The 27616-nt window shown below is 48.8% G+C and overlaps 1 protein-coding gene across 1 annotated transcript in view; it reads right to left on the bottom strand.

Annotated features, from left to right (window-relative positions):
• Window positions 1–27616, bottom strand: part of LOC144507663 (adhesion G protein-coupled receptor E5-like) — an 87422-nt gene that overhangs the window by 9802 nt on the left and 50004 nt on the right. The window contains 14 exon segments of the mRNA XM_078234820.1: window positions 164–332; window positions 2203–2294; window positions 4900–4946; window positions 4949–4965; window positions 5915–6135; window positions 7221–7424; window positions 12775–12933; window positions 15259–15443; window positions 16220–16339; window positions 19491–19659; window positions 21980–22017; window positions 25024–25176; window positions 26987–27124; window positions 27425–27577. Of these exon segments, the coding sequence (XP_078090946.1) occupies window positions 164–332; window positions 2203–2294; window positions 4900–4946; window positions 4949–4965; window positions 5915–6135; window positions 7221–7424; window positions 12775–12933; window positions 15259–15443; window positions 16220–16339; window positions 19491–19659; window positions 21980–22017; window positions 25024–25176; window positions 26987–27124; window positions 27425–27577 (1865 nt within the window).

Below are 27616 nucleotides of genomic sequence, written 5' to 3'. Positions count from 1 at the left end.
GGACCTTAAAACGAAAGTCCAACTGGTGGCGGCAGTGCTGAGTGTTCCTGGAATTGACAGTTTGGAAGTGTTTCTGTTCTGAGGTTGGTCTCCGCGAGGGTTAAGCCTCACTGAGCTAACCTGGAGGAGTGACGCTTCCTCTCCAGTGAATTCAGACTCTCACCTGCTTGTTGAGAAGACAGTGCAGGATGAAGATGAATGCCCCCTGCAGGCTGTTGATGATCGTGAAGATGTAGGCCATGGCAATGGTTCCCTCCTGGAAATGTAACATTCCGAAAATCCACGTACATCCCAGGAGACAGAGCTGGGCAATGGCAGTGAAGGTGAAAGTCCTGAGAAAAGGCATGAGGTAAGGCATGAGGTCACCATGGGTAGAAGACTCGTCCAACCATCCGCCATTTTCCCACTCATGTTACATCAATAGCATTATGAAAATTCCCCTGGTAGTTCTTAGAGCAACAGTGAATGGGGGGCTTTAATTGTCCATGGTCCCTGGTTCAAAATCCTATGTTTCTCTTTATCTTTTTATAAAGAAGTATAAATATATTCACAAAATCAGGGTGTCATTGGGAAAGCCAACAGTTATTGCCCATATCCCTACATGCCCTTTGAGAAAGTTTGGCTGGTATCTTGATGGCTAATTCGCTCATTTGGCCATTTCAGAGGGCATTTACGGGCATGTGATACAAAATGGGAGCAGAGGTACCCCCAATCAGCCCCTCCAGCCTGGTCCACCATTCGACAAGGCATAATAAGTTAATTATAATGAATTATTAATGACAATGAACTGGGCAGCATGGTGGCACAGTGGTTAGCATTGCTGCCTCACAGCGCCAGGGACCCGGGTTCGATTCCCGGCTTGGGTCACTGTCTGTGCGGAGTCTGCACGTTCTCCCCGTGTCTGCGTGGGTTTCCTCCGGGGGCTCTGGTTTCCTGCCACAGTCCGAAAGACGTGCTGGTTAGGGTGCATTGGCCATGCTAAATTCTCCCTCAGTGTACCCGAACAGGCACCGGAGGGTGGCGACTTTTCATTTTCAATTTCGGAGTGTGGCAACTAGGGGATTTTCACAGTAACTTCATTGCAGTGTTAATGTAAGCCTACTTGTGACACTAATAAATAAACTTTAATATGTTATTAATAAATTATATATAATGTTTACATATATACTGGACAATAATAAAATACTGAAATATTATTATATACAATTTTTCTACATATATACTGGACAATAATAAATTCATTTTAACAGATTAATCTATGACATATAATGTTTACATAATATATCTATATGCGAGACAATTCACATCCCTAATTTTTCATAGGCTTTATTCGTTAACCTCGCTCACCTTTGACCTTGGGGTCAGCTGTTCTCTAAGGCCTTGTAGTTAGGCCCTTGAGGCCCAGTTAATTACAAAAAGGAGCTGAGATGAGCTGGTCTGGGCCTCAAGGGCCTAACTGCAAGGCCTTAGAGAGCAGGTGACCCCAAGGTCATAGGTTAGAAAGGTCACCTTTAAACAAATAACAGCATATGAAGAATTAGGGATGTGAATTATATATGTAAACACGATATATAATAATCTGTTGTAAATAATTTATTAAGTGGTTGCCTCCTTTTGAGTCTGACTCATTGGTGAAGAGATTCTAAATCATAACAGCAAGATCTGTGAGGGATTGGATGCTTGTGACAAATTATTAAGAAGAGTGAGTTGGGAAAAACCGCTGCCTGCTTCCCTTCAAATCGCGCACCATCGTGACTTGGAAACATATCGGTCTTTCCTTCACTGTGGCTGGGTCAAAATCCTGGAACTCCCTCCCTAACAGCACTGTGGGTGTTGTATCTACACTGCATCTACACCTCGGGGACTGCAGCGGTTCAAGAAGGCAGCCCACCCATCACCTTCTCAAGGGGCAATCAGGGATGGGCAATAAATGCTGGGCCTAGCCAGCGATGTCCACATCGTGTGAATAAAAAGGATTGGGTTCAGTCGCTTGAGTTATGGGTGAGAATGAAGATAATAGTGCAGGAACCGCGATGTATAGGAACATAGAACAAACAAAAGAATTCCCAACACAAGAACAGGCCCTTCGGCCTTCCAAGCCTGCACCGATAATGCTGCCTGATTGAACTGAAACCCTTCTGGGGACCGTATCCCTCTATTCCCATCCTATTCATGTGTTTATCATGCACCAAATCTCCTCACCTGATTTTCTTCAACTCGTTCATATCAGGATTGAGGCTTGAAAATTTGTCAACGAGCCGCCACACGGTAATGATAAAGAAACATGCATTGACCTGCGATGGAAAAAGAGAAAATGAGAAATGTACTTGGGATAGACAATGTTTGTCAATCAACCTTTCCACAATCTTGCATCTCCCAATGGACTAACCCCTGTCTGCTTTGTTTGAAGATCTGATCAAATGATTTAATGATGGATAGGGGAGGCGATGGCCTAGTGGTATTATCACCAGACCATTAATCCAGACAATCAGTTAATGCTCTGGGGACCCGGGTTCGAATCCCACCACTGCAGCTGGTGGAATTTGAATTCATTAACAAATAAATCTGGAATTAAAAGTCTAATGATGACCATGAAACCATCGCCTATTGTTGGAAAAACCCATCATGGGTGGCACAGTGGTTAGCACTGCTGCCTCACAGCACCAGGGATAAGGGTTCGCTTCCCAGCTTGGGTGACTGTGCGGAGTTTGCACGATCTCCTGGTGTCTGTGTGGGTTTCCTCTGGGTGCTCCGGTTTCCTCTCTCAGTCTCAAAGACGTGCTGGTTAGGTGCATTGGCCGTGCTAAATTCTCCCTCCCCGAACAGGCACCGGAGTGCAGCGACTAGGGGATTTTCACAGTGACTTCATTGCAGTGTTAATGTAAGCCTACTAAGAACAGTACAGCACAGGAAAACAGGCCCTTCAGCCCTCCAAAAATTGTGACTAATAAATAAACTTTAATGTCCTTTAGGGAAGGGAATCTGCCGTCCTTACCCGGTCTGATCTACATGTGACTCCAGAGCCACAGCAATGTGGTTGACTCTCAACTGCCCTCAGGCAACTAGGGATGGGCAATAAATGCTGGCCCAGCCAGCGACGCCCATGTCCCACAAAATGAATTTTTTTTAAAATCACAATCTTTTGGACTAAGAGTGACAAGCAACCTTGAGAATCTGTGTTCAAATCTCACCTTGGCGCATTACGAAGTTGATTTTCATAACATTGACAATTTAAAGGCTTTCCCTGACCATGATAACTATCCGTTACAATCTGACGCAGGGTCATTCAGACTCAAAACGTTGGCTCTATTCTCTCTCCACAGGTGCTGTCGGATCGGCTGAGACTTCCCAGCATTTTCTGCTGCGTTGGAATACAATGTTTGCCAAGGTCCTTCACCACCCATTTCTACACATTTTTTATTCCTTCATGGGACAAGGCGTCACTGGCAAGGCCAACATTTGTTGCCCATTCCTAATTGCCCTTAAACTGAGTGGCTTGCGAGGTTATTTCAAAGGGGCATTTGAGAGTCAACTGCAATGCTGTGGCTCTGGAGTCACATGTAGGCCAGACCGGGTAAGGATGGCAGATTTCCTTTCCTAAAGAACATTAGTGAAACAGATGGCATTTTACGACAATCGACAATGGTTTCATGGTCATCAGTAGATTTTTAATTCCAAATATTTTTTATTGAATTCAAATTCCACCATCTGCCGGGTGGATTCGAACCCAAGTCTCTGGATTACCAGTCCAGTGACAATACCCCTGCGGGAAGGCAAGGCTGATATGTGGAACCAGAGACTCTTTATGGCACAGAGGGAGACCATTCGGCCAATCGTGTGTGGGCCAATCATGTACTTCCCATCTTGAATGAGTTGGTGAGCTGCCCAATTGAACCCAGGGGCAGCATGGTGGCACAGTGGTTAGCACTGCTGCCTCACAGCTCCAGGGACCCGGGTTCGATTCCCGGCTTGGGTCAGTGTCTGTGTGGAGTTTGCACGTTCTCCCCGTGTCTGCGTGGGTTTCCTCCCACACTCCAAAAGTGTGTGGGTTAGGTTTACCAGGATGTTGCCTGGTATGGAGGGTATTAGCTATGAAGAGAAGTTGGAGAAACTTGTTTTGTTCTCTCTGAACGACGGAGGTTAAAGGGCGACCTGATAGAAGTGGAACAAGATTATGTGAGGCATGGACAGAGTGGATAGTCAGAAGCTTTTTCCCAGGATGGAAGAGTCAATTACTAGGGGCACAGGTTTAAGGTGCGAGGGACAAGGTTTAAAGGAGACGTATGAGGCAGGTTTTTTTACACAGAGGATGGTGGGTGCCTGGAACTCGCTGCCGGGGGAGGTAGTGGAAGCAGAGGTAGTGAGTTTTAAGGGGCGTCTGGACAAATACATGAATAGGATGGGAATAGAGGGATATGGTCCCCGACGGGTAGGGGGTTTTAGTTCAGTTGGGCAACAAGGTCAGTGCAGGCTTGGAGGGCCGAAGGGCCTGTTCCTGTGCTGTAATGTTCTTTGTTCTTTATTGGCCATGCTAAATTGCTCCTTAGCGTGAGGGGGTTAGCAGGGTGTATATGTGGGGTCACAGGGATAGGGCCAGGATGGGATTGTTGCCGGTGCAGGCTCGGCGGGCCGAATGGCCTCCTTCTGTAGGTATTCTAACCCTGCCTGGTAACTGGGCTCCCGCGGTGCGGTTCGGTGGGGGAATCTGACCCGGCAACAGTGAGGGAATGGCCGTTATGTTTCCAAGGTGACGCAGATGGGGAAGGTGGGAGGTGCTGTCCTTGTCCGACTCGCTGTTAGTGGGGGGGAGGGGGCAGACGCAAGATTGGAATAGGGGCATTGAGAGGCGGCCATGAACACAGACAGGTGGCTTTATGCATTCACTCCGACTAAACTTACCAGAATAACGATGCAGACAGGAAGCAGAAAAGCCCACACAATCCTGATTCCAGATCCAACCAACAACTAGGGGAAAATAGAGACAGGAATGGAATAGCTTTCAAAACCACAATCTTTTTGCCGACATTTTCCCCCTCCCTTCCCCATCCATAACCACTATTTTCTCCCTCCAGTCCCAATCCTACAGATGCTGCCTACCACCCCCTGCCCCCCAAAATCTCTACCCAAATGGCCATTCCCAACTGAACCTACTCCTCCCAGGGCTTCATTGCTGTAAGAGCAACTCTGCCCTCAGTCAGGCCCACATTTAGTCTGAATCCTTGGGATAAAAGATCCAATGTTTAGTCTGTGTCCCTGGGATAGGAGTCCCAACATTTGGCCTGGGGGAGGGGGGGGTCACTGAGCGATACAAGACATTTGATTTGTGTCCCTAGGTTGGAAGGCCTGAAGATTCTGGGCCGGAATCTTACCGCCATTCGCGCCGACGGGATTTTCCCATCCAGCCGTAGCGAACGGCGGCCAAATCCTTCGCTGAAGCGGGAACGCGGCGTGGACACTCAGTAAGACCTCCGTGTCCCTGGGGTTTGAAGACCCGATGACCTTTGACCTGTGTCCCTGGGTTCAAAGTGCAGGTGTCGAGGGGCTGAACTGGGCTCAGCCCTGTGGTGGTTGACTGGTTGACAGCACCCGTCAAGGCAGACGTGAAGAGGGAGGGTGCGGAGGAGGACTGGAGGGGGGGAGGGGGAGGCACAAGAGAACTTGAACAAGATGAAAGACAACAGCAAAAGTCCCGAGAGAGTTGGGGATCCATTGGATGGGTAGGGCCCAGAAGGAGGCTATTTGGCCAATCATCTCTCCGCATAAGTGACTCAGCCAATCCTTCTCTTCATTGACTTATCCAATTCCCATGAAATAAAAGGGCCAAGCCTTGAAGAATAATTCCATCTCCCACACAAAGCTCAAACACAGTGTTCCAATACTTGGAATCAGAAGTTAAAATAAAAGCCACACTTACAATTTTTGTGTGCCATAGCCTTGAGAGTACGCCACTGCCGAGATCCCAACCACCAGCAGTGGAAAGCCGTAACCAAACAGAAGCATGTACTTCAATTGAAGGCTCTTCGCTTTGAAGACTTTTACCAACATGAGGTAAAGCTGGACACCTTCCAGAAGCATCCAGGCGAAGCAGGCCAGGAACAGGTAATGCAGGAGTCCGGCAATGATGGCGCAGCCAATCTGAAAGGGGAAACGTGTAGCCCTTGTTAACCCCGTGAGCCAATGGGAGAGGGAGGGTGAAGAGAGGTAGGAACAGCCAACATAACCCAACACGAAACAACGCTGGGGGCGGGATTTTCCCACCGCGTGTGCCCCAAAACTAGAAAATCCTGCCCGAGGTCAACGGACGTTCTGCAGGGTCTGTCCCCCCCCCCCGCCCACCCCCCCCCCCCCCCCCGCCCACCCACCCCCCCCGCCCCCCCGCCCACCCCCCCCCCCACCCACCCCCCCCGCCCACCCCCCCCCCCGCCCACCCCCCCCCCCCCCCGCCCACCCCCCCCCCCCCCCGCCCCCCCCCCCCCCCCCCCGCCCACCCCCCCCCCCGCCCCCCACCCCGCCACTTCCAGTGCTGGAAGCTTCATTCCAACCGGATTAAGTTGAGGCAGGAAGCATGGATGAGGTTGGACTGCCGGATGAAAGAAAAGTAATCGGAATCAGGAGGAGGCCATTCGGCCCTTCGAGCCTGCTCCACCATTCATTTTGATCATGGCTGATCATCAAATTCAATATCCTGATCCCCCCCTTTCCCCCATATCCGTTGATCCCTTTAGCCCCAAGAGCGATATCTAATTTCTTCTTGAAATCACACAACGTTTGGGCCTCAACTATTTTCTGTGGGAGTGAATTCCACACATTCACCACCCTCTGGGTGAAGAAATTTCTCCTCGCCTCAGTCCTAAAAGGTTTAGTTTAAAATTTATTTATCAGTGTCACAAGTAGGCTTACATTAACACTGCAATGAAGTTACTGCGAAAATCACCACGTCGCCACACTCATCTAACCAGCACGTCTTTCACATTGTGGGAGGAAACCGGAGCACCCGGAGGAAACCCATGCAGACAACGTCCACACAGACAGTGACCCGAGCCGGGAATCGAATCCAGGTCCCTGGCGCTGTGAGGCAACAGTGCTAACCCACTGTGCCACCGTGCCGCCCTCAGAGTAAGTTCGTTGCAGTGTAGATGTAAGCCAAACTGTGACACTGATGAATAAACTAAACTTTAGATGGGATCTGACCAAAAGTGACCAACATTCACAATCCATACCTTGTTTCCCACCCTTGATATTCCAGTGAGGAAAAGTAACTCCGCCAAGAACAGGCTCACACAGAGGTGAGTGTGAATGGTGGTCCGAATGCTTTTAATGGGACGGCACAGGATGAAGGTGAGGATGCAAAAGAAGAGACACACCAGTGACAGAATAATGCCAATGTTGGTGATCAGGTGTAGGTTGTAAATGTGAGAAGGATCCTGAGAATAAAGAGAAAGAGATCAGTCTTAAAACCTACTGACAAGGCCAACTGAAGGCCCTTAGCCTCCGTCATAGGGCAACACTTAGGGCGGGACATTCCACCCTCACTCCTCACCCTCCCCTCCATTTTCTAGAGACAGTTTGCCATTGGCTGATGGCTAATTTCTACAGCATTTTGAGTTGGCTCACCCTGCACCCGCCCGTAACCAGCTAAGAAAGCCCACCAACGCCTCTACTTCCTCAGGAGGCGAAGGAGACCATAGAATCATACAGCGCAGAAGGAGGCCATTTGGCCCATCGAGTCTGCGCCAACCACAATCCAACCCAGGCCCTATCCCCAGAACCCCATGCGTTTACCCTAGCTAGTCCCCCTGACACTAAGAGACAATTTAGCACGGCCAATCAACTTAACCTGCACATCTTTGTGGGAGGAAACCGGATCACCCAGAGGAAACCCACGCAGACACGGGGAGAACGTGCAAACTCCACACAGACAGTGACCCGAGCCGGGAATCGAACCCAGGTCCCTGGCGCTGTGAGGCAGCAGCGCTAACCACTTGGCATGTCCACTACGACTCTCACCAACTTTTACAGATGCACCATAGAAAGCATTCTTTCTGGTTGTATCACAGCTCGGTATGGCTCCTGCTCTGCCCAAGACCGCAAGGAACTACAAAAGGTCGTGAATGTAGCCCAATCCATCACGCAAACCAGCCTCCCATCCATTGACTCTGTCTACACTTCCCGCTGCCTCGGCAAAGCAGCCAGCATAATCAAGGACCCCATGCACCCCGGACATTCTCTCTTCCACCTCCTTCCGTCGGGAAAAAGATACAAAAGTCTGAGGTCACGTACCGACCGACTCAAGAACAGCTTCTTCCCTGCTGCTGTCAGACTTATGAATGGACCTATCTTATATTAAGTTGATCTTTCTCTACACCCTAGCTATGATTGTAACACCACATTCTGCACTCCCTCCTTTCCTTCTCCCCTGTGTACTCTATGAACGGTATGCTTTGGCTGTATAGCGCGCAAGAAACAATACTTTTCACTGTGTCCCAATACACGTGGCAATAATAAATCAAATCTAATCCTTTGCGGCCTTGGGGAAAATACTACGGGGGCAGGAACCCAAGATGGCGCTGGAACGAGGCGATTTCTTGTAAGCTGTGCCGAGCCTACCTTCTAATTCTATCTTTTACTCTCATTCTAACTCTTTCAAAATCCCCAGCTATGACTGTAACACTACATTCTGCACTCTCTCATTTCCTTCTCTATGAACGGTATGCTTCGTCTGTCTAGTGCGCAAGCAACAATACTTTTCACTGTATACTAATACATGTGACAATAATAAATCAAATCAAATTAAATTGCCATCCCTTGAGTCTGGGGTCCTGAGGTGGGTTCGAGCGACTGCCAGCCTCACTGAGGTCAACATACCCAGCGCAGTCTGGAGCCTTCCGATTTGTATAGTCCTGCCACCCACTGGACAGTCAGGGAACCTCACTTGGGTTGTTGTCGAAGTAATGATTTGAGGGATGGGACAAGGCTTGTTTGGGCCACACTGTTAGCACTGAGAATGGGAGGTAGGCATGTCCTGTTTGGACATACGGGGCGAGAGGGGGGGCATGTGTAGATACGCATCCTTGATATTTATCGCTCTACATTTGGTGGCCGTGCCTTCAGCTGCCCAGGCCCTCAGCTCTGGAACTCCCTCCATAGACTGCTCCATATCTCTGACCACCCATCAGTTACATCATAAAACTGACCTCTGTCATCATGCTTTTAGTCTCTCCTGAATGCATCTATGGTGTCAATTTAAAAAAAATAATTCAATCCCATGAAGGAACCTGTGGGATATTCAACTGTGATAAAGGTGCAATCAAATCATAGAATCCCTACAGTGCAGAAGAGGCCATTTGGCCCATTGAGTCTGTACTGACTCTCTGGCAGAACATGTTACATAGAACATAGAACATAGAACATAGAACAGTACAGCACAGAACAGGCCCTTCGGCCCACGATGTTGTGCCGAGCTTTATCTGAAACCAAGATCAAGCTATCCCACTCCCTATCATCCTGGTGTGCTCCATGTGCCTATCCAATAACCGCTTAAATGTTCCTAAAGTGTCTGACTCCACTATCACTGCAGGCAGTCCATTCCACACCCCAACCACTCTCTGCGTAAAGAACCTACCTCTGATATCCTTCCTATATCTCCCACCACGAACCCTATAGTTATGCCCCCTTGCAATAGCTCCATCCACCCGAGGAAATAGTCTTTGAACGTTCACTCTATCTATCCCCTTCATCATTTTATAAACCTCTATTAAGTCTCCCCTCGGCCTCCTCCGCTCCAGAGAGAACAGCCCTAGCTCCCTCAACCTTTCCTCATAAGACCTACCCTCCAAACCAGGCAGCAACCTGGTAAATCTCCTTTGCGCTCTTTCCAGCGCTTCCACATCCTTCTTATAGTGAGGTGACCAGAACTGCTCACAATATTCCAAATGTGGTCTCACCAAGGTCCTGTACAGTTGCAGCATAACCCCACGGCTCTTAAACTCCAACCCCCTGTTAATAAAAGCTAACACACTATAGGCCTTCTTCACAGCTCTATCCACTTGAGTGGCAACCTTTAGAGATCTGTGGATATGGACCCCAAGATCTCTCTGTTCCTCCACAGTCTTCAGAACCCTACCTTTGACCCTGTAATCCACATTTAAATTAGTCCTACCAAAATGAATCACCTCACATTTATCAGAGTTAAACTCCATTTGCCATTTTTCAGCCCAGCTTTGCATCCTATCTATGTCTCTTTGCAGCCTACAACAGCCCTCCACCTCATCCACTACTCCACCAATCTTGGTGTCATCAGCAAATTTACTGATCCACCCTTCAGCCCCCTCCTCTAAGTCATTAATAAAAATCACAAAGAGCAGAGGACAAAGCACTGATCCCTGCGGCACTCCGCTAGCAACCTGCCTCCAGTCCGAAAATTTTCCATCGACCACCACCCTCTGTCTTCGATCAGACAGCCAGTTACCTATCCAATCGGCCAACTTTCCCTCTATCCCACACCTCCTCACTTTCATCATAAGCCGACCATGGGGGACCTTATCAAACGCCTTACTAAAATCCATGTATATGACATCAACTGCCCTACCTTCATCAACACACTTAGTTACCTCCTCAAAAAATTCTATCAAATTTGTGAGGCACGACTTGCCCTTCACGAATCCGTGCTGACTATCCCGGATTAATCCGCATCTTTCTAAATGGTCGTAAATCCCATCTCTAAGGACCTTTTCCATCAATTTACCAACCACCAAAGTAAGACTAACCGGTCTATAATTACCAGGGTCATTTCTATTCCCTTTCTTAAACAGAGGAACAACATTCGCCATTCTCCAGTCTTCTGGCACCATCCCCGTGGACAGCAAGGACCCAAAGATCAAAGCCAAAGGCTCTGCAATCTCATACCTTGCCTCCCAAAGAATCCTAGGATACATTTCATCAGGCCCAGGGGACTTATCGACCTTCAGTTTATTCAAAACTGCCTGGACATCCTCCCTCCGAACATCTATTTCCTCCAGCCTATTAGCCTGTAACACCTTCTCTTCCTGAAAAACATGGCCCCTCTCCTTGGTGAACACTGAAGAAAAGTATTCATTCATCACCTCGCCTTTCTCTACTGACTCCATACACAAGTTCCCACTACTGTCCTTGACCGGCCCTAACCTCACCCTGGTCATTCTTTTATTCCTCACATAAGAGTAAAAAGCCCACGGCCTTCAACCCCATCCTATCTCTGTAATCCCATATGTTCTTTATCATGGTTAATTCCCCTAACCTGCACAGCTTTGGACAGTAAGGGAAATTTAGCATGGCCAATCCCCCTAACCTGCACATCTTAGGACACTAAGGGGCAACTTTGCATGACCAATCCATCTAATCTACACATCTTTGGTCAGCGGGAAGCAACCGGAGCACCTGGGGGAACCCCATGCAGACACGGGGAGAACGTGCAGACTCCACACAGTCACCTGTGCCCGGAATTGAACCCAGGTCTCTGGTGCTGTGAGGCAGTAGTGCTAACCACTGCGCCACAAATTCTTGTTGCTGGACTGAGGCAAAGTGGTGCATGCTGTTGGACCTAAGGAATGAGGGAGCTCGAACATGCTGTTGCGATGTGGTAAAATCCAGGGTAAACACCCCGTCTACATTGTCCGCAGATACCGGACGCAGGGACAGCAGCAATGTCTGGGTGTGAAGTGTCACATTTCTCACTCGAACCTGCTCCAAGTGAGATTGCTGATCCTATTGGACAACACCAGACCATCGCCAGTTGGAAAGAACTTTCGAGATTGCCTCATCTCAGATGGGTCAAGGGGCAGCTTGTAGGCCTGATGAACGATCGCTGATTGTCATTGAACTAGGAATCCAGACACCCAGGGTAATGTTCTGTGAATCCGTGCTCGAATCCCACCATGGCAGATGGTGACATTTGAATTTCTACTGACGACCATGAAACCATTGTGGATTGTTGTAAAACCCATCTGGTTCACTAATGTCCCTTTAGGGAAGGAAATCTGCCGTCCTTACCCGGTCTGGCCTACATGTGACTCCAGAGCTACAGCAATGTGGCGGACTCTCAACTGGCCCTCTAAGGGTAACTAGGGATGGGCAATAAAAACTGGCCCAGCCAGCGACACCCACCTCCCGTAGAAATTCATTGAAAAACAGATCTCCCCCACTCCTCCCTTGTGTAGCACGGTGGACACAGTGGGTTAGCTCTGCTGTCTCACAGCGTCACTGCCCCGGGTTCGATTCCCGGCTTGGGTCACTGTCTGTGCGGAGTCTGCAAGTTCTCCCCGTGACTGCATGGGTTTCCTCCGGGTGCTCCGGTTTCCTCCCACAGTCCGAAAGACGTGCTGGTTAGGGTGCATTGGCCGTGCTAAATTCACCCTCAGTGTTACCCGAACAGGCGCCGGAGTGTGGCGACTAGGGGATTTTCACAGTAACTTCATTGCAGTGTTAATGTCAGCCTACTTGTGACACTAATAAATAAACTTTTTTTTCTGTCCCTCTCATACTCTCTCTCCTCCTCTCTCTCTCTCTCTCTCTGCTCTCTCTCTCTCTCCTCCACTCTCTCTCCTCCTCCTCTCTCTCTGCTCTCTCTCTCTCTGCTCTCTCTCTCTGCTCTCTCTCTCTCTCTGCTCTCTCTCTCTCTCTGCTCTCTCTCTCTCTCTCTCTGCTCTCTCTCTCTCTCTCTCCTCCTCTCTCTCTCTCTCCTCCTCTCTCTCTCTCTCCTCCTCTCTCTCTCTCCCTCCTCTCTCTTTCCAGACGTACCTTAATTTCATGCAGCGCCATGAGAACAGCGAAGCTTGAGAGATGTGTGCAGCTGCACACGGTGAAGGTGGCGTTTGAAGTGCCCATCTTACAACCAAGATCAGACCAAGTATCAGTTGAATTCTCCCAGTAGACACATTTCGCTGTTCTGTTTCTGACCTGGAGAAAGTAAAAGGCGATATTTCATTCCGAGCTAATTAACCACCTCCTTGATTCACAAACATAACCATCGACTGGTTCTGTCATCGACTCTGGCCATGGAATGTTAAAATATTATAGTTTGGGTTGATCGAGCACCTTTCCCATCCCTCAGATGCCCCAAAATGCTGAATTACAGCCAGGAGATACTTCTTGAGGTGGGATCTCTGAGTCGGCACGGTGGCACAGTGGTTAGCACTGCTGCCTCACAGCGCCAGGGACCCGGGTTCAATTCCCGGCTTGGGTCACTGTCTGTGTGGAGTTGGTGCATTCTCCCTGTGTCTGCGTGGGTTTCCTCCGGGTGCTCCAGTTTCCTCCAACAGTCCAAAGATGTGCAGGTTAGGTGAATTGGCCATGCTAAATGCCCCTTAGTGTCCAAAGATGTGCAGGTTAGGTGGATTGGCCATGCTAAATTGCCCTTAGTATCCAAAGATGTGTGGGTTAGGTGAATTGGCCATGCTAAATTGCCCTTAGTATCCAAAGATGTGCAGGTTAGGTGGATTGGCCATGCTAAATTGCCCTTAGTATCCAAAGATGTGCAGGTTAGGTGGATTGGCCATGCTAAATTGCCCCTTAGTGTCCAAAGATGTGCAGGTTAGGTGGATTGGCCATGCTAAATTGCCCCTTAGTGTCCAAAGATGTGCAGGTTAGGTGGATTGGCCATGCTAAATTGCCCCTTAGTGTCAAGGAGATTAGCACAATGTTAGAGTAAGGAGTCGCCCATTTAAGACAGAGATGAGGAGGAATTTCCTCTCTTAGAGGGTGGTGAACCTGTGGAATTATTACTGCAGAGGGCTGTAGAGGCTGGGGCGTTAAGTGTGTTCAAGGCTGAGACAGACAGATTTTTAATCAGTAAGGGAATCGAGGGTTATGGGGAAAAGGCAGGAAAGTGGAGTTGAGGATTGTAACTGAGCAGACATGATCTCATTGGCTGGGAGCAGACCCGATGGGCTGAATGGCCTACTTCTGCTCCCACGTCTTAGAATCATACAGTGCGGAAGAGGCCCTTCGGCCCAAAGACCCTGCACCAAGACACAAGGAACACCTGACCTTCCACCTAATACCATTTACCAGCACTTGGCCCAATGTCCGATGGTTTTGCGGCAGCAATTAAACTCCAAGACTCACCAAAGCCCTCCTTTGCTGGCACACTGTTATGGAGTTTGCACATTCTCCCCGTGTCTGTGTGGGTTTCATCCAGGTGCTCTGGTTTCCTGGTTTCCTCCCACAGTCCAAAGATCCATAGAATCCCATAGGATCCCTACAGTGCAGGAGGAGGCCATTCAGCCCATCGAGTCTGCACCGACCACAATCCCACCTCGGCCCTATTCCCGTAACCCCACATATTTACCCTGCTAATCCCCCTGACAATAAAGCACAATTTAGCATGGCCAAGTCACTTAACCTGCACATCTTTGGACTGTGGGAGGAAACCGGAGCAGCCAGGGGAAACCCACGCAGACACGAGGAGAATGTGCAAACTCCACACAGACAGTGACCCGAGGCCGGAATTGAACCCGGGTCCCTGACGCTGTGAGGCAGCAGTGCTAACCCGGGTCCCTGGCGCTGTGAGGCAGCAGTGCTAACCCGGGTCCCTGGCGCTGTGAGGCAGCAGTGCTAACCCGGGTCCCTGGCGCTGTGAGGCAGCAGTGCTAACCCGGGTCCCTGGCGCTGTGAGGCAGCAGTGCTAACCCGGGTCCCTGGCGCTGTGAGGCAGCAGTGCTAACCCGGGTCCCTGGCGCTGTGAGGCAGCAGTGCTAACCCGGGTCCCTGACGCTGTGAGGCAGCAGTGCTAACCCGGGTCCCTGGCGCTGTGAGGCAGCAGTGCGAACCCACTGTGCCACCGTGCCTCACACAGATGTGCAGGTTAAGTTGATTGGCCAATGCTAAATTGACCCTGGTGTCAGGGGGATTCACTGTTTGAGAGCACATTTCCACTCCATCTGACGAAGGAGCAGCGCTCCGAAAGCTTATGGTATTTGCTACCAAATAAACCTGTTGGACTTTAACCTGGTGTTGTGAGACTTCTTACTGTGTTCACCCCAGTCCAACGCCGGCATCTCCACGTCAGGGGGATTAGCAGGGTGAATATGTGGGGTTACGGGAATAGGGCTTGGGTGGGATTGTGGTCGGTGCAGACTCGATGGGCCGAATAGCCTCCTTCTGCACTGTCGGGATTCTGTAATTCTCTGATTCTACTGCAGTTCCCTCCCAGAGACATGAATCCTCGGAGCATTCAGCCCAAGCTCATAGGCCACCAGAACTTAAGCGCAAAGACGAACAAACCTTCGTGTTCTCAAAGGTTAAGGTGATCGGGTTCTTGAGATTGTCCTTGACCGGGTTGGTCACTGCGGCCGTGACCACTTCGGAGATGAACTCGTATTCGGCTCCCGCGCTGTCACTGCCCAAAAGGCTGGTGTCCATCAGCGAGTCCAGCTGTTTGTAGGAGATGAGGGCAGCGGCAGCAACATCTGCACAAAGGGAGGGTTAAAGGTCAAAGCGGGATTACGCCTCACCGGGCGACCTTTACAAATGCCGCGATGTCCGTGCTAAGATTAGCATCGCGAACCCCACCGGGGCTGTCCTGAAAGCTTCAACAATGAAAGATTAATCTGCAGGATACCTCTGTCAACAGATAGGGAAGCAAGCAACAGAATCTAGAGATTGAGTAGGTTGGGCCTGTACTCATTGGCATTTAGAAGAACGAGAGGCGACCTTCTTGAGGCATATAGGGCGGAATTTCACTGCCTCGCTTGCCCCGAAACCGTGAAATCCCACCCGAGGTCAACAGACCTTCCTAAGCTCTGCCCCTCACCCGCTCCGATTCCCGTTGTGGACAGGACGGTAGAATTCTGGCTATGATATTCTCATTAGGGGCTTGACAGGGTAGATGCTGAGAGGTTGTTTTCCCCCCTTCTGGGAGAGTCTAGGACCAAAGGGCGCAATCCCAGAGTAAGGGGTCGTCCAGAAATATGTAGTCTCTTCTCTCAGAGGGGGGTGAATCTGTGGAATTCTTTCCCGCAGAGGGCTGTAGAGGCTGGGTCGTTAAGTATGTTCAAGGCTGAGATAGACAGATTTTTAATCAGTAAGGGAATCGAGGGTTATGGGGATAAGGCGGGAAAGTGGAGTTGAGGATTATCACATCAGATCAGTCATGATCTCATTGACTGGTGGAGCAGACAGGATGGGCCGAATGGCCTGCTTCAGCTCCTCAGCCTCGTAGCAGTGATTAAGCCCTAAGACTTACCAAAGTCCTCCTTCCCAGCCACGGTGTTCCAGTCGATGCTCATGCTGTTCTTAGCTGTGGCTAACTTTGCCTTTCCGTCTTTTGGGATTGTGTTGTTCCGAATGGCTTGGATGGAAATATCTGCAGAGCACAAAGGAACCAGCAAGGTAAGTATCAACGCGTGAACAGTGTTTGGGGAAGCAGGAGAAACAGCTATCCAGCCCCAGATCACTGGACCCACTTTCAGGGAAGAACCTCAGCTACCCACTTTCGCTATATCCCTCATTCCCTCTCCACTCAGAAACACACCTAACTATTGTCAAATGGCTCCCAAGCCAGATGAGGCTCCAAGCCAGTGGAGCAAGTAACAAGACAATACTCTTTTTCTGCATAATTGGTTTATTTACAGGATGCAACATTAAATATAGAATGCTTATAGTACATAAAGAGACAATTCAGCCCATCGAGTCTACACCTACCCCGTAACCCTACATATTTACCATGGCCAATCCTCCAAACCTGAACATTTTTGGACAATAAGGAGCAATTTATTTTTGCTAATCCCCCTAACCTGCACATCTTTGGACACTAAGGGGCAATTTACCATGGCCAATCCCCCTAACCTACACATCTTTGGACACTAAGGGGCAGTTTAGCATGGCCAATCCACCTAAACTGCACATCTTTGGACACTAAGGGGCAATTTAGCATGGCCAATCCACCTGACATTCACATCTTTGGACACTAAGGAGCAATTTAGCATGGCCAATCCACCTAACCTACACATCTTTGGACATTAAGGGGCAATTTAGCATGGTCAATCCACCTAATCTGCACATCTTTGGACACTAATGGGCAATTTAGCATGGCCAATCCACCTAACCTGCACAACTTTGGAGTGTGGGAGGAAACCGGAGCACCCGGAGGAAACCCACGCAAATATGGGGAGAATGTTCAAACTCCACACAGACAGTGACCCAAGGCCAAAATCAAACCCGGGTCCCTAGCACTGTGAGAATTATCGAATCCTAGCAGTGCAGAATGAGGCCATTCAGCCCATCAAGTCTGCACCAACTCTCTGAAAGAGCATCTTACCAAGGCCCTATCCCCGTAACCCTACATACTTATCCAGCTAATCCCCGTAACCTTGACACCAAGGACACTAAGTGGCAATTTAGCATGGCCAATCCACCTAACCTGTACATCTTGGGACACTGAGGGGCAATTCAGCATGGCCAATCCACCTAACCTGCACATCTTTGGGCACTAAGGGGCAATTTAGCATGGTCAATCAACTTAACCAACTCATCTTTGCACTGTGGGAGGAAACCGGAGCACCCGGAAGAAACCCACACAGACACGGGGAAAACGTGCAGACTCCACACATACAGTGGCCTAAGACAGAATTGAACCCGGGTCCCTGGCGCTGTGAGGCCTATGGTAGTCATGATGTGGAGATGCCGGCGTTGGACTGGGGTAAACACAGTAAGAAGTTTAACAACACCAGGTTAAAGTCCAACAGGTTTATTTGGTAGCAAAAGCCACACAAGCTTTCGAGGCTCTGAGCCGAAGAAGGGGCTCAGAGCCTCGAAAGCTTGTGTGGCTTTTGCTACCAAATAAACCTGTTGGACTTTAACCTGGTGTTGTTAAACTTCTTGCTGTGAGGCAGCAGTGCTAACCACTGTGCCTCCATGCCACGACCTTGCCTGCCTCCTGCCTGCTAAACCCAGCAAACCAGCTGTCTGTCTTTACACTCTTTCTCATAAAAACCGATAATCAGTACATTAAACAGACGACAGTCCCTGGTGGGGCACACTGTGACTAAAGTAGAGTGTCAAATGGAAGCCAATTGAAACTAAAGCATCGTTCCTGGGGGAGTTGATGCATCCCGCACACCGGTCACGGAAGGTCTGAAATGTGGGCGGTCTCTCTTTATAAGTGCTCAAGGTACTGCCTTAAACAGTGCCCTTCCCCTGTGTCTCTTGACAATAGGGCGAACATATCATGAAGAATGACCTCTGAACCCCATGTTACTGAGGGCTTCAACAGGTTTCCTTGGTAACCCATCATGCGATTCCTTTGACTCTTGAGCAAACTCAGAGGCAATCTAACCGCTGTTCTTTAAACCTTATAATGGGGAGAGACTCCATTTTGGGAAGCGGCGATAAGGGGACATGAATTTAAAATTTTGATGAAAGATACCTTTTAAGATCAGCTGTTTTTGTTGTATTAGTGTCAGGGGGATTAGCAAGTTAAATATGTGGGGTTATGGGGATAGGGCCTGAGTGGGATTGTGATCGGTGCAGACTCGATGGGCCGAATGGCCTCCTGCATTGTAGGGATTCTATGATTCCTTCACTGGGTCAAAATCCTGGAACGCCCTCCCTAACAGCACTGTGGATATACCTACATGGACTGCAGCAGTTCAGGAAGGTAGCTTACCATCAACTTTTCAAGGGGCAATTATGGTTAGATAATAAATGCTGACCTCGCCAGCGACGCCCACATCCCGCAAAACAATATAAGGGGCAATTTAGCCCGGCCAATCAACCGAACCCACACATCTTTGGAGTGTGGGAGGAAACCGGAGCACCCGGAGGAAACCCACGCAGACACGGGGAGAACGTGCAGACTCCACACAGACAGTGACCCAAGCCGGGAATTGAACCCGGGTCCCTGGCGCTGTGAGACAGCAGTGCCAACCAGTGTGACACCGTGCCGCCCTACACTGGCCGATATATTTCCCAATTAGGATGGTGAATGGTTTGGAGAGGAACCTCCAGGCAGTGCTGTTCCCACGTATCTGCTGCCCTTGTCCTTCTGGATGGTAGAGGTCGTGGGTTTGGAAGTTGCTGTTGAAGGAACCTGGTAGATGGTACACACGGCTGCCACTGTGTGTCAATGATGGAGGGAGTGAATGTTTGTGGATGGGGTGTCAATAAAGTGGGGCTGCTTTGTCCTGGATGGTGTTGAGCTTCTTGTTGGAGCTGCACCCATCCAGGCAAGTGGGGAGTATTCCGTCACACCCCTGACTTGTGCCTTGTAGATGGTGGACAGGCTTTGGGGAGTCAGGAGATGAGTTACTGGCCTCAAAAATCTTAGCCTCTGGGATGCAGTCTGAAAGACGTGTTGGTTAGGGTGCATTGGCCGTGCTAAATTCTCCCTCAGTGTACCCGAACAGGAGTGTGGCGACTCGGGGATTTTCACAGTAACTTCATTGCAGTGTTAATGTAAGCCAACTAATAAATAAACTTTAAAACTTCAGAAAAGACATAAACGTCTGTAACGTTACCAAATTTGTTGGCTGAGAAACCCTTTCTCTCTTTGTGATGTAAATTGTGGGCCGCGAGGATTGCGTGCTTTTCCATCACGTTCAGGAAATTGGAAATCAGCTCCTTCGATTTGCCATCCCGCAAATTTGAAATGCTCGTTAAATAGAGTTCCGCAAACGCGTTGATGTCCTATGCAAGACAACAGAAGCCAACAATTGAGGAAGCCAGTGCATTCACTTTGGAGAGATCCTCGTACTAATATCAGATCAAATCGAGGAGGGAGTGTTTAAGAAGACTAATTCTCTACAGCAACATCATACGCTTCAGATATGGAGAGGGAAGATACAGAGCTCTGGGAAGAGGGACCAGTTTTGAATTTCTCCCGAAGGGAGTCAGCCATGATGGGATGAACCGTGCCAACCCCGATTGTTTTAAACCATAAGATATAGGCAACATGGTGGTTAGCACTGCTGCCTCACAGCTCCAGGGACCTGAGTTCAATTCCGGCCTTGGGACGACTGTGTGTGTGTGGAGTTTGCACGTTCTCCCCATGTCTGCGTGGGTTTCCTCTGGATGCTGTGGTTTCATACCGCACACCAAAGGTTAGGTGAATTGGCCAAGGTAAATTGCCCTTTAGTGCCCAAAAGATGTGTAGGTTAGATGGATTGGCCATGCTAAATTGCCCCTTAGTGTCCAAACATGGGTAGGTTAGGTGGATTGGCCATGCTAAATTGCCCCTTAGCGTCCAAAAGATTTGTAGGTTAGGTGGATTGGCCATGATAATGCAGGGATAGGACGGGGAAGAGGGACTGGGTAAGATGCTCTGTCAGAGAGTTGGTGTAGACTCGATGGACCGAAATGCCTCTTCTGCACTGTAGGGATTCTACGATTCTATGTCTGAAGGTTCTCACACACCAAGGCATCAGATAGAGTCATCAGGCTGACAGGAAGGCTTAGAGATTTGTAAATGTTACGAAAAAGAAAGGAAAGGATTAGACCATTCAGCCCAGAGAATCTGCTTCACCATTCAATCATGGCTGATAAGCTTCTCAGCCCCAATCTCCCTCCTTTTCCCCATGACCTTGGATGCCCATACCAATCAAGAACCTATCTATCTCTGTCTTAAATGTACTCAATGACCCGGCCTCCACAGCCTTCTGTGGCAATGAATTCCACAGATTCACCACTCTCTGGCTGAAGAAATTCCTCCTCATCTCGGTTCTAAAGGGTCATCCCTTTACTCTGAGGCTGTGCCCTCGGATCCGAGTCTCTCCGACTAATGGAAACATCGTGCCCACGTCCACTCTATCCAGCCTTTCAGTATTCTGTAAGTTTCAATGAGATCCCCCCTCATCCTTCTAAATTCCATCGAGTACGGACCCAGAATCCTCAAACGTTCCTCATACGTCAAGCTTTTCATTCCCGGGATCATTCTTGTGAACCTCCTCTGGACCCTCTCCAAGGCCAGCACATCCTTCCTTAGAAACTAGGTCCAAAATTGCTCACAATGTTCCAGATGTGGTCTGACCAGAGCCTTCTAAACCTCAACATCCCTGTTTTTGTATTCTGGAGAATTTTCTAATTATATTTAGCTTATCCGAAGGTTAGGGGGAGAGTGAAGGGTGGGGAAGGGTTAGAACTCATTGGTCTCAACGTCCTTGCATATAAAGTGATAACTCAGTCAAAATTTGCACTCCCAACCTGAATCTGTGTAAGTTATGAGACAGAAACAGTTAGATATTGAGCGAGACACACTTAGTATTCAAATGTCATGAGCTATTAATCACGGATCCTTTATTATCCCTTCCCACTTCCCTCTGCTGGTATAAGTTTATGGTAGTCTCAAGTAGACAAAATGAACATTGCAGTTTTCAATACACTACATCTTCCAACACCTCTCATTGTTTAAGTATCTGCAGTGAGCATTGAGTGAAAACAAACTCAACTTCCTCTATGGCTTCTGAACTGCCAACCCATGACCTTGAGACTGGCACAGGAAGAATGGTCTCTTGGGTCCATCTATTGCCTTGGAGCCTGTTCTTCAACAAGGGTCCATTGCTGGGGCCAGGATAATTGGATATCGGGAAAGCAGAGAAAAAGAATTGGACCAAATCCTGCCACCACAAAGTGCACTTACCAACTGAGTCATCGTGAATCTAAGTTTAAGTTTAAGTTTATTTATTAGTGTCACAAGTAGGCTTACATTAACACTGTAATGAAGTTACTGTGAAAATCCCCTAGTCCCCACCCTCCAGCGTCTGTTCGGGTGCACTGAGGGAGAATTTAGCACGGCCAATCCACCTAACATACGCATCTTTTGGACTGTGGGAGGAAACTGGAGCACCCGGAGGAAACCCATGCAGACACGGGGAGAATGTGCAGACTCCGCACAGACAGTGACCCAAGCTGGGAATCGAACCCGGGTCCCTGGCGTTGTGAGGCAGCAGTGCTAACCACTGTGCCACCCTAAAGATAAAGTTTGACTTAATATATATTCCTTGTAACTTACCTCAAGGGATGAAGACTTCGGTTGAAGGAATTTCAGATCTGTGGAAAGAATAAAAAGGAATATCACAGGACTGAAGAAATAATATTATTCAGACAAAATAGAAAACCAAAGCCAAAAGGAAAAATACTGGAAAATCTCAGTGGGTCTGGCAGCATCTGTAAGGAGAGAAAAGAGCTGACGTTTCGAGTCCAGGTGACCCTCTGTCAAAGCTAAAAGGCTGAGAAAGTGGGAGATATTTATACTGCAGGGGGCGAGAATGAAAGATGAGTCATAGCCACAGAATCCAGGGGAAAGGCTGCTAATGGCTGCCCACAGAGAGAACAGAAGGTGTGAATGGCCAAACAGCAGAGAAGCTGAAATCAGAGGGTAAGCTGTGACAGATGAAGATGTGGGGGGAGGGGGGGAGATGGGTGGGAAAGAGGGAAAATGGAGAAAAAGAGGGGAAAAGGGGGAGCAAGGGGAGAGAAAAGGTAAGGAAAGGGGGAATGGAATGGGTTAGAAAACCAAAGACCCATTGTTACAAATATGAAGGTTGTAAAATTGTTACTTTCTTGATTCCTACACGACAAAATGTAGGGATAGGGAGGGGGGGGGGTGCGGTGGTTCATGTTACCTGCTCTAAATTCTGCCTGACAACAAGGTTGGGTGATTTGGTTGTTAAAATTAGAGTTGATCTTGCTGGGGGGGTAATCTGTGAGATATTCACACCTGTAAACAATGGCCAGAGGAGATTATTTTTATTGAATGTGGGTGTCGCTGGCTGGGCCCAGTGTTTTTCCCATCCCTAACTGCCTTCCATTTCAGAGGGCAGTTGAGAGTCAACCCCATTGCTGTGGCTCTGGAGTCACATGTAGGCCAGACCGGGTAAGGACGGCAGATTTCCTTCCCTAAAGGACATTCGTGATCCAGATGGATCTGAGGGAGAAGGAGGAGGAGGAAGAGAGGAGAGGGGGGGGGGAGGAAGAGAGGTGGAGGAGAGGGCGGGAGGAGAGGGGGGAGGAGAGGAGGGGGGAGGAAGAGAGGAGGAGGAAAGGGGGGGAGGAGAGGGGGGAGAAGAGGGGGGAGAAGAGGGGGGGAGGAGAGGGTAACAACTTTGGACTGGTTCCTGGAGGGTGAAGTGTCCACGTAAGGGATGGAATAAATTGTCATTATGGACATGGACTTCTGGTAATTTTAAAAGCAAATTGGGAAATGTTTTCTGTACTTTGGAGTATGCATTGTCCACTGAAATAGTGTTTAGTTAATGTTGCTTTTCATTTGTTTGTTACAGTAAAAGACTTACAAAGTGAAATTGTGTCATGTGATATATTTTGAAAAGTGATTTTATCGAATCCCAACAGTGCAGAAGGAGGCCATACAGCCCCTCGTGTCTGCACCCAGGTCCGATTCCTGTAACCCAACATATTTACCCAGCTGATCCCCTTGACATTCGGGTCAATTTAGCACGGCCAATCAACCTAACCCACACATCCTTGGAGTGTGGGAGGAAACCGGAGCACCCGGAGGAAACCCACACAGACACGGGGAGAATGTGCAAACTCCACACAGACAGTGACCCGAGGCTGGAATTGAACCCGGGTCCCTGGCGCTGTGAGGTGGCAGTGCTAACCACTGTGCCACCGTGCCTCCCCATTGGTCTCCATGGGGATTGTAACATGGTCTGGCCTCAGGCAGATGTAAAGCATGGCAATATTTGAATAAAGGCAGGGAGTTTTTTCCCTGGTGTCCTGGTCACTCACTATCTGTCCCTCAATCAATGTCTTTAAAGAGAAATGAACTGATTATCATGTCATTGTCCTTTGTAGGAACTTGCTGTGTGCCAATTGGCTCCAATGTTTATTATTTTGCTCCAGTGGCTACATTTGAAGAAGTACTGAACTGGTTACAAAGTACTTAGAGACATCCAGAAAATGCCCTCTATAAACCTAAATCTTCCTTTGCTCACAGGGCAGGGATGTGTTTTTGCTAGTCATTCATAGGCTGTGAGCTGCCTTCCACCCTCCCTCTGCTGGTACATGTGTATGTTTATGGTAGCCGCAAGTAGACAAAATGCCCATTGCCGTTTTCAATACACTACATCATCCAACACCCCTCACCGTTTAAGTATCTGCCGTGAGCATGGAATAAGCAAAGCCAACAGTTAGTGTCCATTTCTAATGACCCTTGAACATTGTTTACCCATGGTTATTTTGCCAGCACGATTTGTCATTCAGAAACTTGGCCCGGTGAGGTCAAGTCAAGCACAAAGCTACATGGCAGGCACATCATAGAATCGTACATTGCAGAAAAGACTCTTCGGCCCATCGAGTCTGCACCGATGCATGAGAAACACCTGACCTCCCGCCTAATCCCATTTACCAGCATTTGGCCCATAACCCTGAATGTGATGGCGTGCCAAGTGCTCATCCAGGTACTTTTTAAAGGATGTGAGGCCTCCACCACCCTCCCAGGCAGCACATTCCAGACCCTCACCACCCTCTGGGTAAAAAAAAAGCTTTTCCTCACATCCCCCCTCAACCTCCTGCCCCTCACCTTGAACCTATGTCCCCTCGTGACTGACCCTTCAACTCAGGGGAACAGCTGCTCCCTATCCACCCTGTCCATTTCCCTCATAATCTTGAACACCACAATCAGGTCACCCCTCAGTCTTCTCTGCTCCAATGAAAACAACCCAAGCCTACCCAACGTCTCTTCATAACTTAAATGTTCCACCCCAGGCAGCGTCCTGGTGAATCTCCTCTTCACCCCCTCCAGTGCGTTCACATCCTCCCTATAACGTGGCGACCAGAACTGCACACAGTGCTCCAGCTGTGGCCTCACCAAAGTTCTATACAACTCCATCATGACCTCCCTGCATTTGTAACCTATACCCCGATTGATAAAGGCCAGTGTCCCATATGCCTTTTTCACCACCCTACTAACATGCCCTTCCGTCTTCAGAGATCTATGGACAAACACGCCAAGGTCTAAGAGAGGCAGTGTGTGAAAAGAATCAAAACGCTCTCATCCTGATACTTATTGGGGGGGACAATAAAAATTGTTACCTTGACACTGAGTCTCCGTTTTATTGGTAAAGTGAGATTCACCATTAGTTGACGCAAAGCCTCCTTCACAGGTACAATGGAAAGCTCCCGGCTTGTTGTAACAGCTGGCATTGTAGCCACAGACGTCCAGTGTATTCATGCACTCATCAATATCTGTAATAAAGAAGAAAATGATTTCAGTACCCGGCTGTCGGGAAATATTTTAAACTTGCTTTCGTTTTTGCAGAGGGGAGAGTGGAGGAATATTTGGCTCGAGGGTGTGAAGGAAATTGTGAAGGGAGAAGTGCCACAGAACAATAAAGGTGATCCTGATTGGCTCGATTTTGGAACCTCGGGCCTGATTGGCTCGATTTTGGAACCTCGGGCCTGATTGGCTCGATTTTGGAACCTTGGGCCTAATTGGCTCAATTTTGGAACCTCGGGCCCTCCTTGGAACCTCGGGCCCTCCCTCCCCCCAAACTCCAACCCCTATCAGCCCCTGCCTACCAATCATAGAGTCATGGAGGTTTACAGCATGGAAACAGGCCCTTCGGCCCAACTTGTCCATGCGGCCCTTTTTTTTTTAAACCACTAAACTAGTCCCAATTGCCCGCATTTGGCCCATATCCCTCTATACCCATCTTACCCATGTAACTGTCTGAATGCTTTTTAAAAGACAAAATTGTACCCGCCTCTACTACTACCTCTGGCAGCTTGTTCCAGACACTCACCACCCTCTGTGTGACAAAATTGCCCCTCTGGACCCTTTTGTATCTCTCCCCTCTCACCTTAAACCTATGCCCTCTAGTTTTAGACTCCCCTATCTTTGGGAAAAGATATTGACTATCTACCTTACCTGTGCCCCTCATTATTTTATAGACCTCTATAAGATCACCCCCCAGCCTTCTACGCTCCAAAGAAAAAAGTCCCAGTCTATCCAGCCTCTCCTTATAACCCAATCCATCAAGTCCCAGTAGCATCCTAGTAAATCTTTTCTGCACTCTTTCTAGTTTAATAATATCCTTTCTATAATAGGGTGACCAGAATTGCACACAGTATTCCAAGTGTGGCCTTACCAATGTCTTTTACAACTTCAACAAGACGTCCCAACTCCTGTATTCAATGTTCTGACCGATGAAACCAAACATGCTAAATCCCTTCTTCACCACCCTGTCCACCTGTGACTCCACTTTCAAGGAACTATGAACCTGTACCCATAGATCTCTTTGTTCTGTAACTCTCCCCAACGCCCTACCATTAACTGAGTAAGTCCTGCCCTGGTTCAATCTACCAAAATGCATCACCTCGCATTTATCTAAATTAAACTCCATCTGCCATTCGTCAGCCCACTGGCCCAATTGATCAAGATCCCAATGCAATCCTAGATAACCTACTTCACTGCCCACCATGCCCAATTGGCCATCTCCTGATGGTGCAGGCTCGATGGGCTGAATGGTCTCCTTCTGCACTCCAACCATTGTATGATTCTACGAACTCCCTCTAGTTTATGGCTAAGAACATGGGCCAGAATTTGGCACCCCGCCCGCCATGGGAATCGGAGCGGTCGAGGGGCGGACAAAGGGAAGGTCTGTTGACCTCTGGCGGGATGTTATGGTTTCGGGACGAGGGAGGCTGCAGAATCCCACCCAAAATCTTCCATTTGTCACTGAGGGCCTGTAAATGAAACGAACGGGTGCTAAAACATGTTTGAATAGAAATTCTAGCCCGCCGTGTCTACTTCAGACCCAGTGCTGAAGGTGATCCAATAATCCCACATTAACCTCACTCTGGTGACGTTGGAAAGTGTTCAGTATTATTCTCAGGCGTCCATTGTGCCGCGAAGTGGGATAGTTTCAGAACCGATATAGCATCTCAAAGACTGAGCAAGCAAGCAGAAGGTGCTGTGTGAGCTATTGGTAGCAACAGAGTTATCTATCAGCCTCGTGGCCCTGTATACTCCTTGCTGCTCCCCCAGTGTTCTTACCGACGCAGGGGGCTCTCTTAGTCACTCTACTGCCCCCGGAGATGGAGGAAAATCCTTTGGTGCACTCACAGTAGAACCGTCCTGCTTTATGGCGACACATTGTATTGGGTCCACAGATATGGGACAGACACAGATTGGCTGCAATGGACGTGAAAGAAACATGTATAGGTTCAAAGAGATCAGGAGAGACAGACAGAGAGAAAAAAAACACCAGAAAGAATGACAAACAATTCACACCATCGGTCCAGGCGTCACTAATTAGCCATCGTTACATTCTGCCGTGGCTCAGAGGGTAGCCTTCTCACCTCTGAGTCAGGCAGTTGTGGGTTCAAGTCCCACTCCAGATACAACAAATAGACTTGGGCTTTGAGGGGGTTGACCACAGAATTACAACACTCTCGTCCTGGGACTCATCAGGAGGAAAAATAAACTTTTTACCTTTGCATTGAGTCTGGGTTTTATTGGTGAAGGTATGGTTTCCATTGGTTGCGATAAAGCCTCGATTGCAGGTACAGTAGAATCCTCCTGGGGTATTCTCACAGCTGGCATTGTGACCACAAGGTCGCTCTTCATCCGAACACTCGTCAACATCTGGAATAAACCAACAAAACCACTTAACCAACCTAAACC

The sequence above is a fragment of the Mustelus asterias genome, chromosome 19, assembly GCF_964213995.1.
Source record: "Mustelus asterias chromosome 19, sMusAst1.hap1.1, whole genome shotgun sequence".
Lineage (NCBI taxonomy): Eukaryota > Metazoa > Chordata > Chondrichthyes > Carcharhiniformes > Triakidae > Mustelus > Mustelus asterias.
This window is presented reverse-complemented; position numbering and strand designations above follow the sequence as displayed.